At 40.5% G+C, this 20,665-nt stretch overlaps 1 protein-coding gene across 7 annotated transcripts in view; it reads left to right on the top strand.

Annotated features, from left to right (window-relative positions):
- PPP4R1 (protein phosphatase 4 regulatory subunit 1) overlaps nucleotides 1-20,665 on the top strand; it is an 84,277-nt gene that overhangs the window by 32,928 nt on the left and 30,684 nt on the right. For 4 of the 7 annotated variants that reach the window (XM_070050488.1, XM_070050484.1, XM_070050485.1 and 1 more), the window contains 7 exons: nucleotides 2,990-3,125; nucleotides 3,944-4,050; nucleotides 9,688-9,830; nucleotides 11,911-12,057; nucleotides 15,873-15,980; nucleotides 16,099-16,164; nucleotides 16,833-16,991. In XM_070050488.1, coding sequence (XP_069906589.1) covers nucleotides 3,067-3,125; nucleotides 3,944-4,050; nucleotides 9,688-9,830; nucleotides 11,911-12,057; nucleotides 15,873-15,980; nucleotides 16,099-16,164; nucleotides 16,833-16,991 — 789 coding nt within the window. In that variant the 5' untranslated portion in view covers nucleotides 2,990-3,066. The remainder of the gene's footprint in view (nucleotides 1-2,989; nucleotides 3,126-3,943; nucleotides 4,051-9,687; nucleotides 9,831-11,910; nucleotides 12,058-15,872; nucleotides 15,981-16,098; nucleotides 16,165-16,832; nucleotides 16,992-20,665) is intronic. The other 3 variants (XM_070050487.1, XM_070050486.1, XM_070050490.1) reach the window with 1 other exon arrangement.

The following is a 20,665-nucleotide window of genomic DNA, read 5'->3' as shown; positions in this document are numbered from 1 at the left end:
AAATAGCCACCACTGCTGGAGCTATGCAGATCTGAAGCCAGGGTCAGGTACTTCTTCCTGGTCTCCGACGCGGGTACAGGCGCCCAAGCACTTGGGCCATCCTCCCCTGCCTTCCCGGGCCACAGCAGAGAGCTGTACTGGAAGAGGAACAACCGGGACTAGAACTGGCACCCATATGGGATGCTGGCTCTGCCCTCATTTTGAGATTTGCTTTAAGCTTTGTTAGGCAAAGCCAGACCTGCCTTAATCTAGGACTAATGATTTGACACTTTTAAGGCAATACTCTTGTATTGCCTGTTGCTGTGTGTCTTAAAGAGTTGTTTTCATTTTGGATAGTGGCACCATGAACTATTGTTGGTCCTTTGCGATAATTGAGCATTGGTCCACCTGATCTTCTCAGATAGCTTTTTCAAGTAATTCTCAGTCCCAGATAATTTTGTTACCCATATATCGTTCTGGTATTTACCTAAGAGTATTTAGGAAGGGAAACCGTTTGCAGCTCTTGCAGCCTCATTTTCGGTGCAGCTCTCTTCTCTGTGGTGCTGTGCAGCTGCCGTGGCCTCCCTGAGTTCTCAGCTCAGGTGGTTGCTGTGAGGTCTGGGGGCTCTCCCTGGCGCCATGGCCTGCGCGTGTTCCAGGCAGTCAGCTGGGGCAGTATAGGGCTCACTGTGTTTGTTTCCCCTCTCGGGATCACTGCCTTTGTCCAGTGTCTGAAACCATTCTCTGTATATTTTAAGCTGAAACCATTATTTTATGTATTTTTTTCTTTTTTAATAATTTAAGATGTGAGGGTAAATTTGGACTTTGTTACTCCATCTTTGTCAGAAGTGGAAGAGCATGTTTAGGTGATTTTTTAAGTACAGAAATTATTTTTATTTTAGTAAGTTAAAATAGTTAAAAGTGGCTCTGTTGTGTTTTACACCTTCTTTCTGACAGTGTTATGTGGAAGTAAAAATAAATCTCCCAGTGTTATCTCTTCAGAGGTGGACATTTGGCACAATGATTCAGTCGCTGCTTGGGATGCCTGCCTCCCCTAGTTGAGTGCCTGATTCAAGCCTGGTTCCTCCACTTCCAGTCCAGCTTCCTGCTGATGCACACCTTGGGAGGCAGCAAGTGATGGCTCAAGTACTTGGATCCTGAGCACCCATGTGAGAGACCAGAATAGAGTTACGGGCTATTGGCTTCTGCCTGGCCCAGCTCTTGTGGGCATTTGGGCATTTCAATCAACAAATGGAAGATCTATGTTTCTCTGCCTTTCAACTGAAATGAAAATTAATTAATTAGTTAATTAAAATGAGTTTTTAAAAAGAGTCTTGTTGGGACACAATGTCCCACATTGGAGTCCCTGGGTTCAAGTCTGTCTCTGCTTCCAATCCAGCTTCCTGATGATGCATACTGGGAAGCAGCAGGTGATGACTCAAGTACCTGAGCACCTGCCAGCCACGAGGATGACCTAGAGTGAGTTCCAGGCTCCTGGCTTCGGCCTGGCCCAGCCTGGACTTTTAAGGCATTGGAGGAGTGAGCCAGCAAGTGGTGGATACATCTGTTTCTCTCCTGACCCTCCCCCAGCTTTGCCTTTCAAATAAATAAAATAAATACAGAAGATTTTTTAAATCTTAGTATGTATTGGTTTCTGAAATACTGAAAGGCCTGCTTTGTGCCAGAAGATAATCTGAAGCTCAGCTAATGAATACAGTGAGAATTAGAGCCAGTATAGCACTGTGGAGAGAATGACAGTAAAGTAAGAGCAGCTCATACCTATCAGATGACGACAGGTGCCATGCAGGGAAGTAAATCAGTTAAACGGGATGGATAGACAGGCTGGCAAGTAAGAAAATGAACTGTTTATTTGAAAGCTCTCGGGACTTTGGAAAAGAGCCTATATTCCTTACTGTTAAAGAGTTCTTATTTGTCTCACTGCTTACCTTAGCTCTGAATTGCATCTCTTCCAACCTCATAATTTTTTCTCCAATTATATTCTTCTGTTCCTAGAACTTCAACATATTTGTTCACTACTTACTTTCATATATATGTGTGTGTGTGTTTCATATCACTATCTTCATTTCGTCTTGTATGCCCTGGCTAGTAGTCTAATGCTGTCGATTATTTTGAGCCACAGTTCTGGAAACCCTGTGTCACATTTACGGTGTTCACTTCTTAAATGTTCCTTACCTCTTCAGTCACTGTACTTTGGCTTTTCCACTTTCATAGGATGGAAGATTGCCCTTGTTAGTTGACCTGGGTACCTGCTGTCTGGCACCAAAGTAACAATTCCAGCAGATGCCTTTCATTCAGGTGGTCCTTGTTGTTTGGCTGTCCATGCTATTTATATACTCAAAGTTCCTTTGACACTGATGCCTCCGGTTGGTTTTTAGCCGTTCTGTCATGGTGTTGTTCTGCACCTTGAGTGGATTTCTTGCATGTAATTTGTATGTACCTTCATTACAGTGGTCATTTTAGGATCAGTTGTTTTCTCAGTAGAATATTAGTTCCTCGAAGGCGTAATCGCTAATATTTTTATTGTTGTTTCCCTGGCATCCAGCCTGGTACTTGGCACAAGTGCATTTAATAAATATTTGCTTAATGCATATAAAAATGCTAATGGTGTTTAGCTTCCTCCGTTAAGTGAAGCAGATACTAGTTTCATTAACTTTTATCTTCTGCATTGCAAAAGTTAACTGTTTATTTGCTTGACGTTTTGTGTATTTATTCACAAGTTGTTAATGCTGTGATTGAACATATAAATTCTCAAGACTGATCATTCTGTTGCCCCATACTGAATTTCTGTAGCCTCTGACTGTTGTGCTTTGAGAGGCAGTTAGGGCTCATCTGTAGCAAAAAGAAAGGAGGCATCCTTCAGTTGTGGTGGCTCTAGATACATTTTAAGATTCTCTTGGGATTCTTTGCGCCTCCAGAAACACACCTATGCTGCAAGGGGTACTTGTTAGTTTCAGAGTGTTATAAGGAGTATTTCTGATGTCTCTGATAGTTGGTGTGGATGACTACAGCTCAGAGTCTGATGTGATTATTATACCTTCAGCCCTGGACTTTGTCTCACAAGATGAAATGTTGACGCCACTGGGGAAACTGGACAAGTATGCTGCAAGTGAGAACGTGTTTAACAGGTATGTGCATATTCTGTTCATTCATGTGGAAGGGGAAAGGAGGTTTTATTAATTTTAGTAGGAAAAAATAAAAGTACCCTGTTCAGAGTGTAGATATTAACATGTGCAGTCTCAGCTGCCAGATGTTAATTATCGTAGCATGAGCTGGTTTGTAGTCGTTTACCCTTTGATCCTCGTAAGCAGACTGCACTCTTTCTTTGCTTTTTGGCCAGAAAAAAAAATCCATTACTTTTTTTCTTTTCTTTTTTTTTTTTTTTTTTTTTGCCATTGGGCATGATTTGGTATTTGTGTAACTCGCTGAATGAAGAGTCTGTTCTTCCTCAGGTGGTGGTGTGTGCCTGTTGTGTGCCCCATGGGGCTCAAGGGCATGGGGACACAGTGGCCAAGTGCTGGCACCCTTCTTCCTGATGTATTGTTTTTCCTGCTGTGTGCCCAGATTACTGCATCAGACTGTTCTGAGAAATCAGTTTCTGCTCAAAATTTACATGTAAAAAACTCATACTACTAAAAAACGTAACGATAACACTTGGTATAATGAAGATTAAGTATGTTTTTCCCATTGTTGTAATAATCAGGATGACTGTTAGAAGTGAAATTTCAGTGACTTTCGAAACTTACTAAATCAGATAAAAATAAGTTTAAAAGGTTTTCATAAATAATCTTGTTAAAATCAGTTCTAGCATTTAGGAAATTACAGGCTTAATATATGTTTTAAAATGTAACAGAATTTTTCTTTGAAAAAGGCCATATGGATTTTGGCCTTTACATAATGACTGTTGCTGCCACTGAACACCATTTAATTTTCTTTTTCTGTGTAGACAAATGGTGGCCCGGAGTTTGCTGGATACATTGAGGGAAGTCTGCGATGATGAAAGAGATTGTATTGCTGTTTTGGAAAGAATTAGCAGATTAGCTGACGACTCAGGTATATGTTTAAGTAGAGAGAGAAAATTTTACTGTGTTTTTAAAAATTGTATCTATAAAAATGGAAGTTAGTGTGATAAGGTATTTATTTTTTAAGGAATTTATTTATTTACTTGAAATAATAACAGAGAGAAAGAGAGAGATATTCTATCCACTGGTTCACTCCCAAATGGCTGGAATGGCCTGGGGCTGGGCCAGGCCAAAGCCAGGAGACAGAATTGTCATCTGGGTCTTCCACGTGGGTGCAGGGGACCAAGCTCTTGTTTCATTTTCCACTGCTTTCCCAGGCACATTAGCAGGGAGTTGGATCAGAAGTGGAGCAGCTGGGACTCGAACTGGCACCCATATGGGATGCTGGCACTGCAGATGGCACCCTAACCAGCTATGCCACAGCAATGACCTCAACATATTTTTTAAAAGATTTCTAAAGTAAATTTTCAAGTCTGTCAGTAACAAGAAAAAAAAAGTTACGATGACCCAAACAGCTGACAGTAGGCTCCTTTAGTTTAGTTTTGGAGATTTCTCATCCAAACAAATCTAGAATATTGTATATGTTAATATTTTAAGATTAATAAAAATTTTTAAATAATTTAGGATATACTGAAAAAGAATGGAGAGAGCTGTAAATTTTCTTACCCATATATATAATGCTTTCTTTCTGAATGCTTTGTCACTTGCAGAAAATGTTATGAAACTTGGTTTGTCTTGAGTGAAAATAGGGGGTTCACTTTAAGAAAATAGTAAATTGATTTGAGATATAGGAAGTGGTAACATTAAAAAAAATTTTCCAAATTATATACCTACTTTTCTATGTATATTTATTTACTTGAAAGCAGAGTGAGACAAAGAGAAAGAGATCTTCCATCTACTGCTTCACTTCCCAAATGGCTGCAGCTGGGCCAGGTTGAAGCCAGGAGCCAGGAACTGCATCCGAGTTTCCCACATGTGTGGCTGGGGTCCAAGTACCTGGGTCATCCTCAGCTGTCTTTCCAGGCACATTAGAAATAGAGCTGGATCCGAAGCAGAGCAGCCAGGACTTGAACTGACACTCCAATATGGGATGCGGGCATTGCAAGTGGCAGCTTAACTGGCTGTGCCACAGTGCCTGCACCTAGGGTTTGTTTTTTATAGTAGTAAAATATATACAATAATACTAAGTTTCATGCATATTTTAGCTTGTTTTTACAAATAATCAAAATTAAATTTTTTTTCCTGTTTCATTTTAAAAATTTTATTTATTTGTTTGAAAGAGTGACAGAGAGGGAGACAGAGATTACCCATGTGCTAGTTCATTCCTCAAATGGCCACAAGAGCTAAGGTGTGGCCAGGCTGAAGCCACGAACCAAGAACTCCATCCTTGATCTCTTATGTGAGTGGCAAGGACCCAAGCATTTGGACCATCATCTGCTGCCTTCCCAAGCACATTAGCAAGAAGCTGGATTAGAAGCAGAGTAGCTGGAATGTGGTCCAGAACTCTCTGATATGGGATGTACGTGTCCAGAGCAGTAACTTAGCCTGTATGCCAAACACTAACCCCCAAAATAAATTTAAAACTTTTTTAGTTTATTATCTCTTTTCTAAAATTTTTTAATTTTTGATTAAAATTTTTGAAAGATTTGTTTGAAAGGCAGAGTTACAGAGAGACAGAAAGAGAGACAGAGAGAGAGGTCTTCCCTCCACTGGTTTGGTCCCCAAGTCACCACAACGGCCAGAGCTGCACTGATCTGAAGCCAGGATCCAGGAGTTTCTTCTAGATCTCCCACGTGGGTGCAGGGGCTCAAGGACTAGGGCCATCTTCTGCTTTCCCACGCCATAGCAGAGAGCTGGATTGGAAGAGGAGCAGCCAGGACTCGAACCAGCACCCTTATGGGATGCTAGCTCCGCAGGTGGTGGGTTTACCTACTGCACCACAGCTCTGGCTCCCAGGGGTACTTTTATACTGATTTTGTGTGTATTTTTTGGGGGGTAGGTGGTGGTGGTGAATCAGAAACTGCCTGGATATGTAAATTTGGAACCCAAACTGGTTAAAAGTATAGTTTCAAGGTTTCAGAAATAAAATACTTGGGGATATTTTTGTTCTTTTAATATTGTGTTTAATATACTACAAAAAGTACTTGAACTGTAAGCATACAGTTTCATCCATTTGATTAAATTTCACAAATGAAGGCTGCTGTAATTAATGCTCAAGACTAAGAGGTGTAATTATCCCAGAAACAGTCTCAGTGCCCTCCTGGTCTGTATTTCTGTCTGGCCCTTTTAAGATGAACACCATTTTGGCCACTAACAATAAAGATTAGTTTGCCTTTCTGAACTTGACATGGAATTATACTTAATATATTCTGTTGTACTTTCTTTAATTTTCTAAAGTTATTCCATGCTGTTGTCTGTAGCTATATTTTTAAATTTCTTTTTAACCAGTAATCTGTTGTATGGATACCAAATTATGTATCCACTGTTCTGTTAGTGGTTATATTGGTTGTTTCTAGTTTTGAGCTTTTTTAAGATTTATTTATTTGTTTGTTTAAAAGGCAGAAGAAGAGAGACAGAAAGAGAGATCTTCATCTGCTGGTTTACTCGCTAAATGGCTGCAACAGCCAAAGCTGGACCAGGCTGAAGCCAAGGGCCAGGAACTCCATCCAGGGCTACCATGTGGTTGTCTGGGGCCCAAGAACTCTGGCCATGTTCTGCTGCCTTCCCAGGAGCATTAGCAGGAATTTGGCTTGGCAGTGGAGTCGCCAGGACTCAAACCAGCATCACATTTGGGATGCCAGCATTGTAAACAGCGGCTGCACCACATTGCTGATCCTAAAGCTATTAAAAAAAAATTTTTTTTTTTTTAATTTATTCTCCAAAGGCCTGCACTAGCCTGAGCTAGGCCAGGCCAAAGCCAGGAACCTGGTATTCAACCCAGATCTCCCTTTTTGGTGACAGGTCCTTAATTCTGGAGCCATCACCTGCTGCCTCCCATAGTGTACATTAGCAGGAAGCTAGATTGGAAGTGGAGCCAGGACTTGAACCTAGGCACTCTGACTTGGGATTTCAGTGTCTCAAGCAGCATTTTTTTTTTTAGACTTATTTATTTTATTTGAATTAGTTACACAGAGGGAGAGGCAAAGGCAAAGAGAGAGAGGGTTCTTCCATCTGCTGGTTCACTCCCCAAATGGCCACAACAGCCAGGGCTGGGCCAGGCTGAAGCCAGGAGCCACCAGCTTCATCCGGTTCTTCCATGTGGATGCAGGGGCCCAAGTACTTGGGTTATCCTCCACTGCTTTCCCAGGCACATTAGGAGAGAGTTGGATTGGAAGTGAATCAGCTTGGACTGCAAGTGGCACCCATATGGGATACTCATGCTGCACACATTTCTGTGGCTAAATACTTAGGAATAGACTCACTCTAGGCTATGTCTAGATCTGTCTGTGATGGATATGCCATAAAGTTTTCCAAAGTGCTAAAGTTTGTAGTTCCATCAGCGGTGTGTGATTGTTTCACATCTTCACCAACACTTGCTTATTTTAAATGGGTGTGTAGTGGTATCTCATTGTGGTTTTAGCTTATTTCCTCAGTGATCAGTGAAACTGAACACCTGGTTATATGCTCATTGGCTGTTTGGGTATCTTTCTGTTTTGTTTTGTTTTTAATTTTCACTTACTCATTTGAGAGGCAGAGAGTAAATTAGAGAAAGCTTGCTCCCTCTCTGCTTGTTCATTCCTCAAATGCCTATGATGGCAGGGGTGGGGGATGGGGGATAAGAGGCTGAAGCCATGAAATAAGAACTCAATCCACGTCTGCTGCATGGGTGACATAACCCTGCTACTCAGTCAGTCCCTGCTGCCCTAGAAGAAGGGTGGAGTTGGGCTTGAGGCAGGGATCCCAAGCACTCTGGTGTGGGACATTGACATTTTAACAGCAGCTTAACTGCTAGGCCAAACACCTATCCCTGGTATCTTTTTTTTTTTTTAAAAAAAGATCTTTTCAAGTCTCTTTTCCTTTTAAAATTGCAGTCTTAGAGATACTTAGGAACCCTTCATTCCAAATGAGTCCTGTGTCATTTCTGTGTATTGCAGGTGTTTTTTCCATTCTGTAGTCTGTCTTTTCACTCTCATAAGGATACTTAAAAAGAGAAGTTCATACCTCGGAATCATCAGTATTTTCCCCTACATTATCTAATGTAGAAGCCTTATTATTTTTGCCTTTGATATTTAGATCCTTTTTTCATGTAGAACTTACTAGTTTTTAAATTGAAAGATGAAAATTGTATGCATTTAATGTGTACAGCAGGTTGCTGCTAGAGTTTGTTCTTGTATATGATATGAAGTAGGGAACAAGTTTGATTTTGTGGGTATTTTTTTTAATGAGAGCAGCCAGTTGATATGGCACTATTTATTGAAGAGACCATCTCCTGGGGCTGGTGCTGTGGTGCAGCGGGTTAACGCCCTGGCCTGAAGCACCAGCATCCCATATGGGCGCCAGTTCTAGTCCTGGCTGCTCCTCTTCCAATCCAGCTCTCTGCTATGGCCTGGGATAGCAGTAGAAGATGGCCCTAGTCCTTGGGCCCCTGTACCCACGTTGGAGACCCTGAAGAAGCTCCTGGCTCCTGGCTTCTTTTGGGAGTGAACTATCAGATGGAAGACCTCTCTCTCTGTATCTACCTCTCTCTGTAACTCTGTCTTTCAAATAAATAAATTAAAAAAAAAAAAAAAAAAGACCACCTCCTTTCCACCTGGGAGATCAGTCGTCACGTCTGTATGAGTCTGTCTCTTTGGGGGTTCTGCTTTTGTTTGTTTGGTGTATTTGCCTAAGCATTGCTTTCAAGAAGGAAAAGTTACTTGTTTCATTCTTTTTCTTTTTTTAATAAGTTTTTCTTAGGTCAGCTTAATAAATCTTGTTTATTGACTACATTGAGATTAGGAGCCAGTTGTTATGACTTGTGTTAGGAGGTTTTTGCATAGTGTTCATGGATGGATAATACCCTATCATAGTATTGCTATAAATATTGGAGAGGCCGGCGCCGTGGCTCAATAGGCTAATCCTCTACCTTGCGGCGCCGGCACACCGGGTTCTAGTCCCGGTCGGGGCGCCGGATTCTGTCCCGGTTGCCCCTCTTCCAGGCCAGCTCTCTGCTATGGCCAGGGAGTGCAGTGGAGGATGGCCCAGGTGCTTGGGCTCTGCACCCCATGGGAGACCAGGAAAAGCACCTGGCTCCTGGCTCCTGCCATCGGATCAGCACGGTGCGCCGGCTGCAGCGGCGGCCATTGGAGGGTGAACCAACGGCAAAGGAAGACCTTTCTCTCTCTGTCTCTCTCTCTCACTGTCCACTCTGCCTGTCAAAAATAAAAAAAAAATAAAATAAAAAATAAAAAATAAAATAAATATTGGAGAAGATACTTAACCTTTTCTAGCACCATGTGGTGCGTTGTAGGTGATGAGTACATTATTGTAAGAAGTGATTGGTATAATGCATGTCTTGGATGATGGCTTCACTTAAGTGTGGTTGTGAAAAGAGTTGCAGTTAGTATTTTTCTAAATCCTTTTTACACTGAGGATGACAGTCTGGAGCCTTACTCCATAATCTCAAGTCCAGATAGTGACTGTGTTAGTGTGGGAGAGTTGTTTGCTTACAGTGCTGTTGTTTCAATAGAACCGACTGTGAGAGCAGAGCTGATGGAACAGGTGCCTCACATTGCATTGTTTTGTCAAGAAAACCGCCCTTCAATACCATACGCTTTTTCCAAGTACTTACTACCCATTGTGGTTAGATACCTTGCAGATCAAAATAACCAGGTAAGAGTTCTGTTTACATGTTCTTAATAGAATTTGTATGATATGATATATGTAGAATTATCCAGCCTACATGAGCCATTTGGATATTTTTTCTCCTGAGCTTTGTTCGCGTGGTTGTAGACAGGGTGTGCGAGACCCTGACAGTCTTAACAGGTCTCCTTCATGTCATGGTACGTAGTACCCAGAGCTGCACACTCATTTGCTGCTGCCTTTGTGTCATTTGCGATGCTTGTTACTTTGTGAGATGTCTTTTATGAGGGTGGTTTTTTGTTCTACTTCTGCTACAGCAGTCTCTACCAAGTTTTTTGCCATAGTTGAAGAAAATAAGCAAAATAATTACGTGCAAAGTCCTGCCAGTTACAGATTCTTTTAAGTTGAGGTGAAAAGTCTTCAGTTCTCAGAGCTTCTTCCTGCCTGGTGCTGGTGCTCCAACTTTCCTGGAAATGTGACCCCCCGAAAACGCCCATCCTCACCCCTGCCTCAAATGCAGAAGCTGAGACAAGCACCTGGCCGGTGGACACCTGGGCCTCTTCCGGGATTGTGGAAGGGAGGAAAAAAACAAGAAGCATTGAACGTCCCGATGAAGTACAAAATGAAATAGACTTCATGAGCAAGCCAGTGAGGTGATTTTGAAGTAGAACAGAAATATAATAAATTCTGCCAACCGTTTTTTCAGAAGATCTTCAGAATCCCAAATTTTGGGGTGACAACATCTCAGCTGTCCACAAACATCTGTACTGCCTGGGAGGAGGACAAGGAGGCGCTGCATCATCTGACCAGAGCTGAAGTGGCAGAATCTAAAGATGCTAAATCAGGCTGTAGGTAATAGATTTTTATTTTGATGAAAATCCTTACCTTGAAGATAAAGCCCTCTCCAAAGAATTGCGTCTGAATGAGAGTGGTGATCCATCTTCAAAGGCCACTGAAGTCAAATGGAAGTGTGGAATGGCTTTGATGAAACATTCAAGCCAAATGCAGAGCAAAGCCAGCAGGAGGAAGCAGAGGAACCAGAGAACTTGTTTACCTGATTTTGTGACCCTTCTGCTGCAGGCACAGATGCGTTAGGAGAGGTCATCAGCCAGAGAGGATGATATTTGGCCAAATCCAATACAGTGCTGCTCGGGCCCTGATACGGATGATGAAGAAAGCGAAGGAGATGATGGTGATGAAGATGAAGAAGAATTGGAAGACATTGCTGAAGAAGAGGTTGAGGGTGAAGGGGAAGAAGGAGAGAAGATGATTGATAGCACTAATGGATTCCAACTTTTGTTGTTATTGTTGTTGTTGTTTTACAATTTCTCCAGTCCCTGGGAACTGACATCTTATTTTTATTTTTTTTCCCTCTTGTGCTTAGTCTCTCTGATTTTGAGGTCTCTTTTCTCTACACCATGGTTCTCACCTTTATTGTCCAGAAGATAAGCTTAAGCAGAATACAGTGGCAAAAGAATATCAACCCCTTTCTGTTCCAAATTCATTTTTATCATTTCTTATCTTGACAAAAACGATGGAATCAACACCACCATTCCCTGTGGGAAAGAAGAAAACCTGCTCCCTCCTCTGCTGGAAACTGGAGGGTGCTAGGCCCCTGTGTGTTAGTGCGTAGAATTCTTGCTTTTCTCCTCTTTTCTCTGTATATTGGGCTGAGAGATTACACGGTCTCTGTGTAAATACGGACACTGTGTGTCTCTCTACTTTCTCGTGTTTCAAAAAAAAAGGAAAACTTTAAAAACTAGGGTTGTAGAAAGTTAGCAAAGTGTGGGTTTGAGATGTTCAGGTAGGTTAAGTCGGCATGTTCAGTTGTGACGTTTAACGGACATCCTTGCGGTTTAAGGTGACATTTTTAAGCATAAAATTCTCTCCTAACATTTCATTCCTGTTTATTCTTAAATTTTCTTTCAGTTTCACTGGAAAAGAAAGATGATGCTCAGTTTGAAATGTTGAAAGTATACAAGTTGTTTTGTTACAGTAAAACTAAATGTGACACACTCATATACACACACAAATCTTCACATTTGTAAAATCAAGAGATGGTTTTATTATATTGTGTACATATCTTTTTGTGCTGTCACTATTTTCCTAGGTGAGGAAGACAAGTCAGGCAGCTTTGCTGGCCCTGCTGGAGCAGGAGCTAATTGAACGATTTGATGTGGAGACCAAGGTGTGCCCTGTCCTCATAGAGCTTACTGCCCCAGATAGCAACGATGATGTGAAAACAGAAGCCGTGGCCGTAAGTACATCGGCATTTTACCATCCAGGAGAAACTGTACTGACTATTGCTAAAGTGTCGGCAAATCATTAAATCTGAAACGTGGTGCTGGGCTGAAAAGGCAAACAAAGGCTTGCACGGGAAAGGTCTCTTCACACAATAAGAAAACCATCAGTAACTATAAATTCATTGTTTTATCAAAATGGAAAAAGAAGGTGGTTATTACTAATGTGGGTGTGGTTTTTTGGTTTTGGAGGTTTTTGTTTGTTTTGTGCGTCACTCCTGCATATGCCTGTAACAGCCAGGCCTGAGCTGAGAACTCAGTATGGGTCTCTTACATAGGTGCAGAAATGTGAGTACTCGAACCATCAACTGCTGCCTTCCGGGATGTGCATTAATAAGAAGCTCAAATGAGGACCTGACTTGGGACTTGAACCTAGGCATTCCCAAACATGGGCATCTTAACCACTGTGCCAGACACCCCCCCCCCCAGGAGTTTTAAAAACATAACTTCCTGTAGTGAATGAAGAAACATTTGAACCCGAATGTTTCTATGTGTGCTTTTGTAGGCCCAAGTATGTGAACACAGTGGAAGTACAGACTACTTGGCACTGGCCCTTGATACAGGGTCTTTGGAAGGGCTGCCAGCTATGTAGTTTCACTATGCTTTATGTCATCAATGATGATTATTGTAAGAACACAAACTTTTAAGTCTTGTGCACATAATACAGTCAAGTGTAATGGTAAGTTTTCTAGTAGGTTATTTTTTTTTTTTTACATGATTGGCAATACTATTTGATAGCTTAAACAGAGCATGAATTGGAATCTCTGCACAGGCATGAATTATAGTTGTTATTCATCTCTGATTCCCAAGTTGAAATAGTAAGAATTCTGATAGTAAATCAGAATGGTATAATTGCATCTTTTATTGATGCAAAAGATAATGTTTTGCTGTGTTTCTGGGTCATCAATAGTAGGGTAAATTGGACATTTTCTCTAATCTCTCTCTTTCCCTTGAAAATTTCCATTTTTAGATACCAGTTTTCAGATAATAAAAATTTAGATAGTTTTTTTTTTTTTTTTTTTAAGATTTCTTTATTTTATTTGAAAGAGTTACACAGAAGGAGAGGGAAAGGCAGAGAGAGAGGTCTTCCATCCCCTGGTTCACTTCCTAAATGATCGCAACAGCCAGGGGTTGGACCAGGCTGAAGCCAGGAGCCAGGAGTTTCTTCCAGGTCTCCAATGTGGGTGCAGAGGCCCAAGGACTTGGGGCATCCTCTGCTGCTTTCCCGAGTGTATCAGCAGGGAGCTGGAACAGAAGTGGAGCAGCTGAGTCTCAAACTGGAGCCCATAGAGGATGCCAGTACCACAGGCTACAGCTTCACCCACTGTGCTACAGTGCCAGCCCCAATTTAAATAATTTTAAAATAATGTTTTTATTGAAGTAAAATTCATATAACATAAAATTAATTATTTTAAGTGTATAATTCAGAAACATTTAGGCTATTTCCACTGATGTGTCACTGCCACCTCTGCCTACTTCCCAAACAATTTTTTTAAAAAGATTTTATTTATTTGAAAGGCCGAGTTAGAGAGAGAGGGAGAAGGGAGAGAGAGGTCTTCCATCTGCTTGTTTACACTCCCCAACCCAATGGCTGCAATGGCTGGGGCTGGGCCAAGCCAAAGCCAAGAGCTTTATCCCATTTTCCCATGCAGGTGCAGGAGCCCAAGCACTTGGGCCATCTTCCACTGCTTTACCAGGTGCATTAGCTGGGAGCTGGATGAGAAGTAGAGCAGCTGGGTCTTGAACTGGTGCCTATATGGGATGCCACCACCGCGAGCCGTAGCTTAACCTGCTTTGCCACAGCACAGGCCCCAACAATTTTTTTTTTTCCTTCAAGAGTTCCTCAATAAAGGAAAGAAAATTAGTGTTGATATAACTTGGTTTCCATTGAACAGAGCTTAACTTACTGTATTATAATTTTTGATGGGATTTAAAATGTTTAGATCAGTGTGATAAAATTTATCTTCAGCAATAGAAAGAAACCCGTTGTTGTCTTGCAGCTGTTTCACGTTTATTTTGTCATGTGGTTCTTTATCTTGGGAATAATTCATTCTAATAAAGTTAGTTAGGCCAGATCAGTAATACAGTATAATTTTGGATCATTTGTGGTTGGAGATGCTTATTCAAGAAACAAAACTGGTTTTGGGGTTTAGAAGATATAGGTGACTATCTCCAGTTCTGATGATGCTCAGATCTTGATGGGGATTTTTTGAATCTGTAGATGAGTTTGGAGAGAATTGGAGGCCTAAGAATCCCAGATCATGGTGCATCTTGCCATTTAAGTCTTTGACTTACATAATCAGTGATTGATAGTTTCATCTTATTTGTGTTTTATTAGATTTCCTGTTCCCTAACACTATTATGAGTGATGCTGTTACTAAATACTTCCATTTCATTACTTATTTATAGAAATACAGATTTTTCTGTTGACATATATCCTTCAATCTTCCTAAACTCACTCACTCGCTCTGGTGGCTTCTTTGTGGATCTTTGTGTAGACAACCCTGTCATATATGAATAGAGAGAATTTTCTTTCTTTTAATCTCTATGCCTTTTACTTCCCTTTTTTTGTCATATGCAGTAGATATAATTGATAAATGATGACAATCAGATTTCTTTCTATATTAAATGTGGGGAGAATATATTTCAATAACAGAGCTAGTTTTCCAATAAAGTTAGTCTTTATGTTGTCTAGTTCTGTGCAAACAGAAACATGTTCATGTTGGAAATTGAAGAATACTCAAGAGTTCTTGTCCAATGTGTATGTGAATGGAAACCCATAGACAATGGTTTGAGCTATAAACATGAAGAAATTGATTTAGCTGCACGGACCAGAACCAAGGTGGTGTAGTGACCAAAAAACCAGTAGTTTCAGGTTCTATGGCACTCGCTTCTAGGGAAGTTATACTTCCCTATTCGTTAAGTTTTAGGGAAATTTTTGGAGGGGTTAATTAAGCATATTCAAAAAGGATGGGTGCACATTCTTATTGCATTACTATACTTGTTATGTGAGTCTTGGGTCTAGTTAGGGGTGCAGATTTAAGCTTTTTAATGAAGAGGGTTGGTTTTCTAAAATGTTAGAAGAAGTTGGAGGTATGATTGCCACTTGCGTTTAGGCTTCTGCATCTGGCCATGATTGAATCATGACTTGAGTTTCTTGATAGTAAGTAGCACCTGCTGAGCTGTGACTTCAGTCAGCTGCCTCGTGTCTTTCTGGGGGAACACCTAGTTATTCTCAAGTTGGATTTAGTAAACTTTAGTTTTTTTAGTAAGGGAGCGATGTTACTTGGAACCAAAGTTTTGCCAGACTAGGATGTGGTTCCGATATGCATGAGCATCAGTGCATGCAAGGCCTGTGTAGTCTTTTCTTATTCATATTTATAAGACTAAACCCAAAACCACCTTAGGGATAGTCTTCCCTTTTGGAATTCATAATTTGTTTTTTTACTGGAAAAATTCAGGTTTCTTTTTTTCTTAAAGTTATCAGGCAAAATAATTAATCAAATGGAAACCATGGGCAAAAGTGAAATTTGTGTGTTTATTATAAATTTATTGTTCAATTATATTGATGGTGGTTAATATTTATTTTTCTGCTTTTTGGATAAATAAGATGAAATTAATAGTTGACTGTCAATGATTTCATGGTACATAAAGTATAATAATGCCATACCATATTTTATATTTCCTTAAATTATATATTCTTAAGTTGCTAACCTTAACTGAAAAAGCCTTAAAGATATTTTCCGTGTGTTTTTATTCTTATTTATTCTAGATAATGTGCAAAATGGCTCCCATGGTTGGGAGAGACATTACGGAGCGCCTTATCCTCCCGAGGTTTTGTGAGATGTGCTGTGATTGCAGAATGTTTCATGTTCGAAAGGTATTTTTTATCGTTAGTTTTTTTCTGTTTCAGAACATGATTCTAATGGTTAATATAGACTGTTTTTAAAGAACTCTGTTTTTGTGTTTTGAAATGTTATTGATGCCTTTGTTGTCAGGTCTGTGCTGCCAATTTTGGAGATATTTGCAGTGTAGTTGGCCAGCAAGCCACTGAGGAAATGCTGGTAAGTGTCGCAGATGCAAAAGAGTAAGCAATATTACTTATTGCACGTGAAGTTTGACATAGTACCTGTAACCCAGATTTTATTAACGTCATCTCCTGAGTGTAGACCAGAAGGATAGTGATAACTTTGAGTTTAGGAGTTTTAATTAAGTTTCTGTAATCTGGGCACATGAATTGTACTTTCACAAGGACAGTTAAAAATACAGATATGTGGGAGAAACTTTAATTCATTTTTATCTTTCCCATTTCTATTAAGTATATGAGTTCTTATTTATTCAGTTGAATCTTTAATTTTATTGCAACCTTCAAGCACTTTGGTGGCACATGAGATCTTCAGCAAACTAGTTTAAAACAGTTGTACATGGAATGTATGCGCTCACTTTACAAGTTAGTACTCAAAAAGTTTCTGAAACCATTTGTTAGACAAAATAAGTTGAAGTACAAACTCTTGAATAACAGTAAACTATGTTGAGAATGTCTGTGCTTTTGCATGTTCAGTTATGCATTAGTTGTGATTAATTAGAAATTACTAAGTATTGAAATTAAATGGTTTTTATACTTTTTAAGAAAATTCATTATTTTAAACACTATGAAAGCAGCATTTGAAAGAGAAGAAACTGCTGAAACGTAACTGTATTTGTCTAACAAAAATCCTGTCCTCTTGCGTAGCTGCCCAGGTTTTTCCAGCTTTGTTCTGATAATGTGTGGGGAGTCCGAAAGGCTTGTGCTGAGTGTTTCATGGCGGTTTCCTGTGCAACATGTCAAGAGATTCGGAGGACTAAGCTATCAGCACTATTTATTAATTTGATCAGTGATCCTTCACGTTGGGTAGGTTTTTGTTTGAGTACCATTTTAATAAAATAGTACAATTTAGTATGCTTTAAAGTAAAAGGAGTTCATCATTTAAGAAATAATTTATGGGACCAGTGTTGTGCCTTAGTCAGTTCAGCCACTGCCTGCGACACTGGCATCTCATATAAACACTAATTTGAGTCTGAGTTGCTCCACTTCTGATCCAGCTCCCTGCTATTGGACTGGGAAAGTGCAGAATGGCTCAAGTGCTTGGGGCCCTGCACCTGTGTGAGAGACCCAGATGGAGTTATTAATAATTTGTTTTTTTTGTAGCCAGACTAAATGTCTTCTTTTTTTAAGATTTGTTTTTTCTTTCTTCCCCCCTCTCTCTTTCTTTCTTCCATTTTTTTTTTTAACTTATTTATTTGAAAGGCAGTGTTATAGAGGGAAAGGGAGAGAGAGCGAGAGAGCGCACGCACAAGAGATCGATCGATCGATCTTCCATCTGATGGGCTACTTCTCAGATGTCAGCAATGGATGGGGCTGCATCAGGCTGAAGCCATGAGCTAGGAACTTCATCTAGGTCTTCATGTGGGTGGCAGGAGGCCCAAGCACTTGGGTCATCTTCAGTGCTTTTCCAGGCTCCTTAGCAGGAATCTGGATCAAAAGTGGAGCAAATAGCCAGGACTTGAACTGGTACCCATGTGGGACATCAGCATAGCAGGCTATGGCTTATCCTACTGAGCTACAATGCCAGACCCACAAAAAGTGTTTACAAATATAAATCATGTTGATTTTCATTTTATTGGCATAATACATTATTTGATTTTTAGATATTAAACCACTTTGCTATCCTAGAATTAGTCCCATGTGTCATAGTGTATAACTCTTTTTATATTTCGCTGGATTCAGTTTGCTTATAGTATGTTGAGGGTTTTTGTATGCATATCATTAAGAAGTTTTGGTATATAGTCTTCTTGTGGTGGCTTTGTCTGCTTTGGTTATCAGTGGCTTCATAAAATGAGTTGAGAAGTATTGCCTCTTCTGTGGCACTTTTTGTTTGTTTTTTTTTTTTTTTTTTTTTTTTGAATTTGTAAAGAATTGATATTCTTTCAGTGTTGAGTAGAATTCAGTGGTGAAGTTATCTGGGTCTAGACTTTGCTTTGTGTAGGTAGTTTCAAAAATACAGATTGAGTCCCTTCACTTTTTGTGGGTATATTCAGGCTGTCTTCTTTTTGAGTCAGTAGTCTCTTGTTCTAACAATTTGTCCATTTCATCTAAGTTACCTAATTTGTTGGTATCCTGTTATCTATGGTATTCCTCTGTATTTCTGTGAAGTCAATAATAATTAATGCCCCTTCTTTGATTTGGGATTTGAGTAATTTAAGTCTTAGGTCTATTTCTTGGCCAGTCTACTAAAGGGTTTGTCAATTTTGTTAATCTTTTTAAAGAGCCAACTCTGCTATTTCAGTAATTTCCACCCTAGTCTTTATTATATTGTCCCTTCTGCTTGCTTTGGGTTTAATTTGCACATATTTTTCTAGGGTCTTGAGGGGCAAGGGTACATTTTGTAGTCTTTTCTTTCTGTGAATTACTATCTGGAGTTACCCCCTTTCAATCTGAAGAACTTTCATTAATATTTCTTGTAATGTGGATCTCCTGATAACAAATTCTCAGCTTGGGATGTCCTTATTTCACCTTCAATTTTAGAAAGATAGGCTTGCTGAATATAGAAGTCTTGGTTGACAGTTTTTTCTTTGAGCACCTTGAATGTGTTGTTCTACTGCCTCTGGCCTCCTTTCTGCTGAGACATTGGCTATTAATCTTATTGGGGAGCCCTCCTAAGTGATGTGTCATTTTCCTCTCACTGCTTTCTGAATTCTCTCACTGCTTTCTGAATTTTCTCCTTGCCTTGACTTTGAGAATTTTTCCTATGATATAATCATTTGTTGATCTCTTTTAGTTTGTTCTACTTGGAGTTCATTGAGCTTCCTGGATGAGAAGGTTATTATTTTGCCATAAACTTGGGAAGTTTTTTTTTTTTTTTTTGGCAGGCAGAGTGGACAGTGAGAGAGAGACAGAGAGAAAGGTCTTCCTTTTGCCGTTGGTTCACCCTCCAATGGCCACCGCGGCCGGCGCACCGTGCTGATCCGATGGCAGGAGCCAGGTACTTATCCTGGTCTCCCATGGGGTGCAGGGCCCAAGCACTTGGGCCATCCTCCACTGCACTCCCTGGCCACAGCAGAGAGCTGGCCTAGAAGAGGGGCAACCGGGACAGAATCCGGCGCCCCGACCAGGACTAGAACCTGGTGTGCCAGCGCTGCAAGGCGGAGGATTAGCCTAGTGAGCCGTGGCTCCGGCTTGGGGAAGTTTTGAGCCATCATTTCTTCAAATATGGCTTCTCTTTTCTGTTCCTCTAGTACCCCCATAATACGTTGGTTAATGTTCTTAATGGTCTCTCCTACATTTACTTCGCTGAGGATCTGTTTGTTTTTCCTCATTTGTTTTTCCCTGTCTATTCTTTGTCTTTTGTGAACTTTATTGTTCCGTTTTTTCACCAGTTCAAATCTGATATTGAGCTTGGATAATGAATTTCTTAACTTTAGTTGTACATTTCAGCACCAGAATTTTTTTATGATTTCTCTCTGTAAGAATCTCTGTTTGATGCAGCATTGTCCTTGTACCTTCTTTTACTTTTTAAGTTGTGATTTCCTTTAGTTCTGCAAAAACATTTATAATGGCTACTTCCAGTCTTTAAGTCCAAAATCTGATTGGTCTCACAAATAATTTCTGTTGCCTGTGGTTTTTTTTTCTCCCCCCGTGAAGGGATTTTTTACATCCTTTGTATTTTCTGTTCAAAATTGAACATTTTATTTATTTTTTAAAATATTTATTTATTTGAAAAGCAGAGCAACAGAATGAGAGAGAGTGACAAAGAGAGACCCTGGATCCACTGACTCTCTTCCAAAATGGCCCCTGCAGCCATTTTGGGGAAGGCCAAAGCCAAGAGGCAGGGGCTCAAGTATTTGGGCCATCTTTCACTATCTTCCCAGTCATGTTAATAGGAAGCTGAAGCAGAAGCAGAGTAGCAGGACTCAGACTGGCACTCTTGATATGGGATGCTGGTTTTGCAAGTGGTGGCTTGGCTTGCTGTTGAAAACCAGTCCTGGAAGCTGAACATTTTAGATAATACAATGTAACAGCTTGGATTCTGGTCATGCCCACTCCATTGCTTATTTGCCTGTTGGCTTAGTGATTGGCTAGACTACTTTAGTAAAGTGTTTGCTCCCTCTAGGAAGCATGGCTTTGGGTATGTCCGTAGTCACCTTAGGATGACAGGGTCTTGGCTGGGTAGGAGGCTAGTACTATGAAGGTCTCTTGGCTTCTCTCTCCTGGGGGAAAACAGCTGCCTAAGGAGCTGCCACAGCGCTGATAGAGACCCTAGGTTCTCAACACGCCACACTTGAAGCAGAGCCTCTCTTCCGTAAGGGAAACCTCTTACTCTTGACCATGTTTGTTGAGTAGCTGGGGGGCCAGCTGAATAACACAAAACCCTGTGATTGGGAGCTGGAGAGGAGGAAGAATTAGGTTCGTTCCGGGACCATGGTTCTGAATCTGGATTTCATTTAGAAATGCTTTGATGCCAGCATACGGTATGAACACTGGTTTGAGTACCTACTGCTCCACTTGCCATCCAGCTCCCTGTGGAG

This window comes from Oryctolagus cuniculus, chromosome 10 (genome assembly GCF_964237555.1).
Source record: "Oryctolagus cuniculus chromosome 10, mOryCun1.1, whole genome shotgun sequence".
In the NCBI taxonomy this organism is placed as follows: domain Eukaryota; kingdom Metazoa; phylum Chordata; class Mammalia; order Lagomorpha; family Leporidae; genus Oryctolagus; species Oryctolagus cuniculus.
The sequence above is the reverse complement of the archived record's forward strand: the minus strand, read 5'-3'. Positions and strand labels throughout refer to the sequence as shown.